General features: G+C 40.1%; 1 protein-coding gene across 1 annotated transcript in view; it reads right to left on the reverse strand.

Annotated features, from left to right (window-relative positions):
* gucy2c (guanylate cyclase 2C) overlaps nt 1-10,743 on the reverse strand; it is a 79,844-nt gene that overhangs the window by 15,836 nt on the left and 53,265 nt on the right. Inside the window, exons 19-21 of the mRNA XM_062980991.1 lie at nt 10,288-10,376; nt 1,923-2,014; nt 1,214-1,372 (exon numbers count right to left, since the gene is read on the reverse strand). Coding sequence (XP_062837061.1) covers nt 1,214-1,372; nt 1,923-2,014; nt 10,288-10,376 — 340 coding nt within the window. The remainder of the gene's footprint in view (nt 1-1,213; nt 1,373-1,922; nt 2,015-10,287; nt 10,377-10,743) is intronic.

A 10,743-nucleotide genomic window follows, 5' to 3' on the forward strand; every position in this document is an offset into this window, starting at 1 on the left:
CAAGTGGTGGAGGCCAAAATAAATGCAGAAGACCATAATTCTTGTTTTGCCAGAATGTAGAAACAGAATATATAAAATAGTAATGTAATAACTTTATTTTTATACCTCGCCACCATCCCCCTGAAGGGACCCTAGGCAGCTTATATATGGGGCAGAAAGTCTAAGGTAAAAAGGTTAAAGGTAAACTTTTTACCTAACTTTATTTTTATACCTCGCCACCATCCCCCCGAAGGGACCCGAGGCAGCTTATATATGGGGCAGAAAGTCTAACATACTTAAAAGAAACAATCCATTAAAACAAATCACCAGTAAAATAAAATAAGAACATCATAAAATAAAACAATCCATATAAAACATAATTAACAAAAAAGAAAAACAGCAGTATTGAGGCTCCATCAGGCCATGTTCAACAAAAACTCATAACCATGATTATAAAATAGGCATGACCAGGTCATAAAAGGGTCAGGAATTGGATAGTGCAAAACAATGTGCGATAGGGGCAGGGAAATGGATAAGGTGCAGAGAACAGAGTACTTTCGGGCAACCTAGGGAATAACCATTTATATCTAGGAACTAATCATCAATTGCTGTTGGAACAACCAGATTTTCAGATCCCTGTGGAAGGAGGACAGTGTAGGGTCTTGCCTAATCTCATTGGAGAGGGTGTTCCAAGGCCGAGGGGCTACCATCGAGAAGGCCATCTCCCTTGTCCCTACCAACCGTGCCTATGTCTGTGGTGGAAACGAGTGGAGCCCCCCCCCCCCCCGGCAGATCTTAGAGAGGACGATACGATCACAAAAACAGGCAGTTTCTGAACCATTTAGGGCCCAGTATTTCCTAGTCCTTCCCTAAGGAGTCACCTTAAAAATTCAAACCTGACCTCTCGAAAAAGAATTTGCATGTTATGTTGGGGAAGGGAAGAGCAAAGTTTACATTTCAAGTATATTATCATGAAAAACCAGGAAAGCTGAGTTACCTTGTTTTTGTGCAGCAAAGTAATATTTGAAACTGTTCCAAAATTGAGAGGTTAAAGGAGTTTCTGTTAAATTACTTGTGACACTTATGGAATCATTTAGGTCATAGTTTCTAATGTTCTCTGGAGACAAACGCTGTTAATGAAAAACATTAATCTGTAAATCTTGTTAGAGAATCTCACCAAATGATTTTCATGTCTGGATTCCACAGAGTAATTGCCAAAAGTTCCTGCACTCACCCTGGGAGAAGCATGAAGTTAAGTCTGTCTGCTCTGTCTCGTTCTGCTTTGTAAAGTTTGGTTCTCTCTTCCACTAAATGCTCCAGATTTTTTGAATATAGCTGTAGACGTCGGATTAAAGTGTCCATGTAGCTTTCATTGGTTTGGCTGTGGTAGTTGCTGGAGAAAAAAGTAAATTCAAAATGTATGAACCCACCTTTCAGGACTAATGAGAAAGTAAAGCCAGTGAAATAAGTTCTATATTTGATCAAAATGACTGATTGTAGGCTGGCAGTATTCATTCATTAAGAAAAGTTTAAACTTTGTAGCTGGGTCCTGAAAGTCATTATAATCTTGTTATTTCATGTTGAAAAGTTTTATATAATTTAAAAACTCTTAAAATGAATGTAGGCAATAATTTGGGGTAAACCAATATATATTTTCGAAAGGGAATTTTGCATCCTTGACATTTACTTTTTGGTAACAGCAATTTTCATATTAACCTTGGGAAACTTCAGTCTTTTTTCCCAACTAACTTGTAGCACCAAAACCTAGGGTTTAAAAAAATCTGTCCATCTTTCAAGGAGCTTTGTGTAACATTTATCACTCTGTCCCCTGGTATTCTATAATTTTCACTACTTTAGACTCAGTTTTGATTGGGGCAAAATAATATTTCTTTTTGTTCTGAACCATTATGACGTAAAGACATAAGTTCCCCCCTTTTTTTTACCCAAATATCTTTGCAAGAGTAGTTTCAATTTTCTTAAAATCTGGCCTCCTCTCTGGATCTTCCTCCCAGCAGCTTTTCACAAGAAGATATACCTGGAGATTCACAATACAATATAGACCAGTTATGTATTTTTTAATTCTCAAAGTTAAATATTAAAATTACATTTTCTTTCTGCACACTTAGACCTATAAATTTTCAAACTGCAATGAAATACCATTCTTTTCGTCCGTTTCTACAACAGCATCAGTCACACATTGAAACTTCTAAATACTAAACAGCTTCGGATCTTGATCCTTGAAAGACTCCAGGAATGGTCCTCCTCTCTCTTTAGTAGAGACAATAGGCTGTGGGAGGATATAGGAGAGGACCGCATCTACATTGGTGCCTCAAATGTGGAACACTCTTTACTTGGATGTCCAATTGTTATTAACACTGGCATCATTCTGGCGTAGTGGACTAAAAGCCTCATGACTTGAAGGTTGGGTTGCTGACCTGAAAGCTGCCAGGTTTGAATCCCACCCGGGGAGAGTGCGGATGAGCTCCCTCTGTCAGCTCCAGCTCCATGTGGGGACATGAGAGAAGCCTCCCACAAGGATGGTAAAAACATCAAAACATCCGGGTGTCCTCTGGGCAACGTCCTTGCAGACGGCCAATTCTCTCACTCCAGAAGCGACTCAAGTTGCTCCTGACACGAAAAAAAAAATTCTGGCACTAACCAAAAATATTGCATTTAATAAAACGCCCTTGGGGTCAAACACATTATTTTTAAATTTGCACATGGCTTTACATTTTTTAATTTAATTTGGCAAAATTGAAAATCTGCTGAGATAAAAATGTCTCAGGAGTAACTGGTTAAGTTGGTATAAAATCCTCCTCTGACCACTCTACTCATAACCTTTACAAGCAATTGGCAAAACTTGTAACCCTCTAGATACTTTTTGTCTGAGTCTCACACTTAGCCCTAGCCAACATAGTCAATAGGGATGGATGATGAGAGTTGCAGCTCAACCACCAAATGGTTCCTTGCTACCCTCCCTTGACATATAGTCATGTTAAGGCCAACTGTGCTACAGATTAGCTCAATAAAATTTCTAGCCCAGAAAAATGAATCTCATGTTATTTCCCCATATCTTTATAGATACAAACAGACACAAAAATACACACTTATATCTTTATATGGTTCAACTGTTGTATATTACACACAAAACCCAATAGATTTATGCCATTTATTGGGGCACAACGTCATCAGTACTTTTATAACCTACTAGCTGTGCCCAGCCACGCGTTGCTGTGGCGTTGTCTGGTGGTGTTGGTGAGAAATTGTTGAGGTAGTGGTGGTATTGAATGTCTGTTGTATGGTTGTCTTTATGTTTAGTATGCATTTGGTTGTTTGTGTACTATGAAAGTGGTGAGGGTAGAGGAGGGTCTATGTCCCTATGTAGTATTGTATAGTATTTATATGTTGTCCATGTGTCGTGAATGCTTGGATTGTGTCCTGCTGCATAGTAGAAAGGGTTGGGCTGGATGGCCCTTAGGGGTCTCTCCAAACTCTTGGATTCTATGCTTCTATTATTATTATTACTATTATTATCATCATCTTCTTCTTCTTCATCATCATCATTATTATGTAGAGGCTGGATGGCCATCTGTCAGGAGTGCTTGGATTGTGTCCTCCTGCATGGTAGAAGGAAGTTGATCTGGATGATCCTTAGGGGTCACTCCAAACCTTAGGATTGTATGATGTTGTTATTATTATTATTAGTATTAGTATTGAGAGGCTGGCTGGCCATCTGTTGGGAGTGCTTGGATTGTATTGTCCAATGGCAGAGTTGGGTTGCACTGGGTGTCCTTTAGGGGTGTCTCCTAACTGTCTGATGGTATGATTCGATGTGTGTTATTATTGTGCAGATATTGGATGGCCATCTGTCAGGAGTGGTTGAATTGTGTCCTCCTGCATGATATAAGGAAGTTGAACTGGATGACCCTTAGGGGTATATCTGCTAACCTTAAGATTGTATGATATTATTATTATTATTATTATTATTATTATTATTATTATTATTATTATTATTATTATTATTAAGAGGCTGGCTGGCCATCTGTTGGGAGTGCTTGGATTGTATTGTCCAATGGCAGAGTTGGGTTGCACTGGGTGTCCTTTAGGGGTCTCTCCTAACTGTCTGATTCTATGATTCGATTTGTATTATTATTGTGCAGATCTTGGATGGCCATCTGTTAGGAGTGCTTGATTTGTGTTGTCCTGCATGGTAGAAGGAAGTTGAACTGGATGATCCTTAGGGGTGTCTCCTAACCTTAGGATTGTATGATCTTCTTCTTATTATTATTTTTATTATTATTATTGAGAGGCTGGGTGGCCATCTGTTGGGCGTGCATGGATTGTGTCCTTCATGGCAGAATTGGGTTAGACTGGATTACCACAGTAATTATTTCATATTACAGTAGAATCTCACTTATCCAACATTCGCTTATCCAGTGTTCTGGATTATCCAACGCAGTCTGCCTTTTAGTAATCAATGTTTTTGTAGTCAATGTTTTAAATTCATTGTGATATTTTGGTGCTAAATTTGTAAATACAGTAATTACAACATAGCATTACTGAGTATTGAACTACTTTTCTGTCAAATTTGTTGTATAACATGATGTTTGGTGGTTAATTTGTATAATCATTACGTTTTATTTATTTCGTGTCAAAAGCATTGTACAACAAATACATTTCAAATAATGGAAATAAAAAAAAAGAAATCACAAGCAACTAAATAGTTTTGGACCAAAAGCGGGCGACAGCAACCGCATTGTCTGTAGCTTTAAACAACTCCTCCTCCGTACATGAGGCAGGGCATTGTGGGCAAGCATACATATGCTGAGTTGTTTGTTCAGCTCCACAGTCACACAAGGTGGAGGATTCCTCCAGGTAGTGCCACCTTGCCAAGTTGTCTTTTGATCTGCCCACTCCACTTCTGAGTCTGTTCAGGGACTTCCAAGTTGCCCATTCTTGGTTTGCCCCTGGAGGAAGACCCTCTTGGGGGGCCATCCAGTTAGAATTGCCAGGTTTAGCTGCCCAGAGAGACACCCTTGCTGTTGCTGGAGGAACATCAAGAGGAGTGGTGGTTCTCATGAAGCCCTTCCTTGATTTGAGTCTGGTGGGAGGAGGGTGATAGCCATGCAGTGGGTGGCTTTCACAATGTTCGACCTTATTTCTCTCACCGTTAGCAGCAACTTCCCGTCGCACGTCAGGAGGGGCAATGCCAGCTAACTTGTGGAGTTTATCAACAGGTGTAGGTTTAAGGCATCCTGTGATGATTCTGCATGTTTCGTTCAGTGCTATGTCCACCTGCTTTGCATGGGCAGACTTGTGCCAAACAGGACAGGCATATTCTGCAGTTGAGAAAGACAAGGCCAGGGCTGATGTTCTTATTACTTGTGGGTCTGCACCCCATGCGCTGCCAGTCAGTTTCCGCAGGATGTTATTGCGTGCAGCTACTTTGTGGTTGGTGTTCATGCAGTGTTTCCTATATGTTAGTGTTCGGTCTAAGGCAGGGGTCCCCAAACTAAGGCCCGGGGGCCGGATGTGGCCCATTGAAGCCATTTATCTGGCCCCCAAGGCACAAGGGCAGAAGGGGGTTGAGCTAAATGTCCCAAGGGGTCTCTTCTTCTCTTAAAACCCCTATTATTATTATTATTGTTATTATTATTATTATTATTATTATTATTATCATTATTATTAACATTGAGGCTGAGTGGCCATCTGTCAGGAGTGCTTTGCTTGTGTTTTTGGTGCATATAGGCAGAAGGGGGTTGGACTAAATGGCCCAAGGGGTCTCCTCCAACCCTCTTTTTTATTATTATTATTATTATTATTATTATTATTATTATTATTAACATTAAGCGTTTGAGGAGTAACTTCTGAGGTCGATATGACATGAATCAAGGAGTACAAGAAGGTGTTAGTGGACGAACATAACTATATATGCATTTTAAATTTTATAATTCATGGTTTAACAGTTTTTAATTAGAGTTTTAATTAATGCGGTACTGTTTTATTGTTTATGGATTCTGTTACTGTTTTATTGAATGTATTTTGGGCAATATAACTGCCGACTGTTGTAAGCCGCCCTGAGTCCCTCTGGCGGAGTAAAAGTGATGTAAATAAATAAAATCAATAAACATTGAGGCTGGGTGGCCATCTGTCAGGGATGCTTTGCTAGTGCTTTTGGTGCACAAAGGCAGAAGGGGGTTGGACTCAATGGCCCAAAGGGTCTCTTCCAACCCTCTTTTTTTATTACAGTAGAGTCTCACTTATCCAACATTCACTTATCCAACGTTCTGGATTATCCAACACATTTTTGTAGTCAAAGTGTTCAATATATCGTGTGATTTTGGTGCTAAATTCATAAATCCAGTAATTACTACATAGCATTACTGCGTATTGAACTACTTTTTCTGCCAAACTTGTTGTCTAACATGATGTTTTGGTGCTTAATTTGTAAAATCATAACCTAATTTGATGTTTAATAGGTTTTTCCTTAATGCCTCCTTATTATCCAACATATTCGCTTATCCAACATTCTGCCAGCCCGTTTATGTTGGATAAGTGAGACTCGACTGTATTATTGTTATTAATAATAATAATAATAATAATAATAGTAATAATAATTGCTTGGTGGCCAACTATAGTCCGGCCCTCTAACGGTCTGAAGGATCGTGAACTGGCCCCCTGTTTAAAAAGTTTGGGGATCCCTGGTCTAAGGTGACACCAAAGTATTTAGGCTGGAAACAGTGTTCGAGCTCTTGGCCTTCCCAAGTAACTTTCAGTTTCCTGTTGGCTTCGCGGTTACGTAGGTGGAAAGCACACACTTGTGTCTTGGCAGGGTTCGGCTTCAGGTGGTTCTCTTTGTAGTAGCTGGAGAGATCTTTCAAGGCATTGGTGAGTTGCTTTTCAACTGTTTCAAAATCTTTTGCTTGTGTTGTAAGGCCAAAGTCATCAGCATATATAAAGCTCTTTGTGAGTGGTGGTTGTGGCTGATCGTTCGTGAAGATATTAAATAAGGTTGGTGCAAGAACGCTGCCTTGGGGTAAACCATTCTTTTGCCTCCTCCATCTGCTTTTCTGGCCCTGAAACTCCACATAGAAGCTGCGGTTTTCTAAGAGGGTCTGGACAGTTTTTGTAAAGTCAAAATCCCGGGTGATATGGTAGACTTTATGCAGCATTTTTCTATGTTGCACCGTGTCATAGGCTGCCGTAAGGTCCACAATAACTGTTCCCGTAATGCAGCCTTTCTCATAGCCTTCCTCGATATGTTCAGTCAGATGAAGAATTTGACCTGTACAGTTTTTCCCTGGTCTGAAACCTGCTTGTTGTGCAATAAGCTTGGGTTCGATAACAGGTCCTAGTCGATTTAATAGCATCCTCTCATAGACTTTATATAGATGACATAAGAGGGAGATTGGTCGATAGTTCCTGGCATTGGAGGCATCTTTACCAGGTTTTAAGATGGCAATTATCTTAGTTTTCCTCCATGCTCTGGGAATCTGTTTGTGTGCCAGGCATTGATTGTAGAATTTCAAAAGCCAGTTTTCAGCTTTGGCCCCCAAGTGTTTGATTTGCTCCATCATCAGGTCATCTAGGCCAGGTGCTTTACCAGTCTTACATCGCTTGATGGCTTCTCTGAGTTCTTTCAGGTTTAGAGGAGAAGACAACTGGTGGGTTTCAAGTTCTGGCACCCTGTTGATTTTCATCTTTATTCTGCTGCAGTTGGTTTTCCCATTCTGAATTAGCTGGTGAGCTATCTGATCTGGTGTCACGTTCGCGTGTCCAGGGTTGACCAGAGGGTCACTATCCAGGCGTCTCAGCAATTGCCAGGCTTTTCGGCTACTCTTGGACATGTCCAGGTTCTCAAGCAGCTCTATCCAACGGTCTTTCTTAGCATTAGCTAAGGCTGTAGATAGTTTTTGGCCTGCTGCTATAGTCCCATCACTGTATGGGTTCTCTTGAAATAATCTGATATATTCTTGTAGCTGATTTAGTGATTCTTCGTTTAGGCCTGGTAGGTAGCTTGTGCGACAGCCTCTGGGGATTGAGAGCCTTGAGGATCTTTTCACAGCTTCTACTAACAGGTCATAATTTTCTATAGAAGGTTCTATATCAGAAATAGCAGCTTCCAAGGTCTCTGTAAACTTTGTCCAGTTAGCTTTATTGAAGTTTTTGTTGTGCAACCTGTGCTTAATCTTAATAGCTTGGACCTCCGTCGTCTTCTTGACGGACGCCATCTGTTTATTCTGGACTGACTGACTGACTGACTGACTGACTACGGCCTCGGACTCTCCTTCCTGTGATTATCGTTGGACCTGGTGAACTACAAACGTCTGTACCTGCCTTACGACCTTCGGACCGGATTGGAACTTCGCTGACCGCTTCTGCCCTTGAATGCTGCGTTTGTATCTGGAAATTGCTTGCTGTGTGGAGGAGTAACCTCTTAGTTACTCAAACATAGCTTTTGGCAGCAGAGTTTTTTGTATTCCTTTTGGCAGCTGCCAGTTTTTTGTATTCCTTTGAACCTTTTGTTCACCAGCTTTTGTTTGTTTTAGTCCCAGGCTGAAGTAAGCTTTTTTGGTTTAACCCGGATTAAACTCCGGTTTAATCCGGTTTATCTTTTGAACGTTTTCCTTGTGTCTTTTTACTTTTAAGGCCAATGTTTGCCTAGCCCTTGTCTTTTACGGGCATTTTTGGTTCTGTAACTCCAATAAACTTTGTTATATCTTATCTTGTGGCGTTCTGTCCTTGACAACTATTGTCGGCCCACGTTAGAACTGCTTCGCCATTTCTATCATCTTCGTCATAGCCCCAGACACAGCTGTGGCTATAGAAATCTCCCACAACAAAATGGGCTTCATGATTGTGGCAACTGGTTGGGGGTGTAAAATAGAAATCAGCCCCAGGTGGTTTATAGAGTGATGATACGGTGCAACTATCAAGTTCCACAGATAAGATTTCAATGTTGTTCACTTCTGTGAGGGAAGTTGCAGAGATTGCTATACCAGATCGTACAAATTGGCACTGCCATATTGTCTGTGAGGTCGTTCCACTGCCAGTTGCATTCCAAGAATTTTTGGTCTTCTCATTGTGATGTCTCTGTGTGTTTCCTGTATACATAGGATGTCACACGAGATGTCCTCAGACATTTTGGCTAATAGTTCTTCCTTAGCAAGTGACAAACCTTCTATATTAATAGACATAATTGTTAGCAATGGTCTTGATAAAGACCTTTGGTATTCATCCATTCATCCAATGCTTTTGGGGTGGAAAGATCGGCCGCTTACAAGAAACGTTGCCCAGGAGACGCCCGACTGAATTCACTCAATCTTCGGGGAGGCTCTTTCCGTGTCCCCCAATCATTACGTAATTTGATGTTTAATCGGCTTTTTCTGAATCCCTTCTTATTATCCAACATATTCAGTTATCCAACGTTGTGCCGGCCTGTTTATGTTGGATAAGTGAGACTCTACTGTATATTTATAATCTTATATTCTCTGTTTAGAACTGGATTATATGAGGCCCCTTCTACACAGCTGTATAAAATGCACACTGAAGTGAATTATCTGGCAGTGTGGACTCAAGATAATCCAGTTGAAAGCAGATAATATAAGATTATAAATGGGTAATATAGCTGTGTGGAAGGGCCTTGAGTCTACACTGCCATATAAGCCAGTTAAAATCAGATAATCTGTGGAAAAGGCCTAAGTGAGGCCTAATTGTGCCTGTCCCCTGGGCTGAGTAGGTTGCTAGGAGCTTAGCCATCTAACTAGCAGCAATTGGATAAAAACAATTATTCCTGTCCCTCTAATTAGGACTTTATTTTTCTTTTGTTTTTGTTGTATCAACCTAGAGCCGTGGATGATGGGTTGTGTTGTCAAATTTCAAGGTTGGGGGGCCTGTAGTTTTGTTGTTTTGTCCAGTGCCCTGATTCCATCACTCTTTTATATACATAGATTGTTTAAAATCATCAAAATGTTTAGCATTTGTTTCTTTTTTTGGTTTTTTTTTGTTTTAGTTACCTTGTCCCCTGTCTTCCCCAGATACTACATGGATATGTAGTGATACACCATAAACTACAACTAGATTGTATATAGCAGGAGCTGTACTGTGATATTTTTTGCAGAATGGAAGATATTTACACTCATTTAACTGCAGTGCATTAGAGTTGCTGATGTGACACTTTTCCATGCTGCAAACACTGAAACTAGAACATGAATTACGCTTTTCTCTCTGCCAAACCTATTGGTTCCAACCTGTGGATAAGTGCTATCATTCTCTACTGATCATGGTTTTATTTCAGTATGACCTTACTTCCTGTTCCTTTTCTCCATCAGTCTCCAGTAAAAGATCTGGTCGAAATGGTCTTTGTCCCTTGCCGCTTTCTACTCTGTAGAGTTTTTCTGAAGGGAGAGAAAAAAAGTGGAATGCTCAAACAATTTAGTACAGAAATAAATAAATCATGAAAAACAGAATCACCAAGAAAGTAGGACATGTCAAGGCAATATATTTTAAGCACAGATGGGCTCAAATCATAGTATTGGATCTGTATAACTCACATATTTCTGCATTGTGGTTTTTTTCTATTTATGAAGCATGCCAAAATAGAGTACCAGGAAAAACTGAAAAGTAGACAAAGATACATATGCATATTCTGGGTGTGACTCAGTTCCCAGTAATAAACTGGAACCCCTTCACTGTACTTAAAAGGACGTCAAAATGTTAGAAGTATCAACACAAATTTCTTACGTATTGAGTAGTTTAACCTTT

Source organism: Anolis carolinensis, chromosome 5, assembly GCF_035594765.1.
Source record: "Anolis carolinensis isolate JA03-04 chromosome 5, rAnoCar3.1.pri, whole genome shotgun sequence".
NCBI lineage: Eukaryota > Metazoa > Chordata > Lepidosauria > Squamata > Dactyloidae > Anolis > Anolis carolinensis.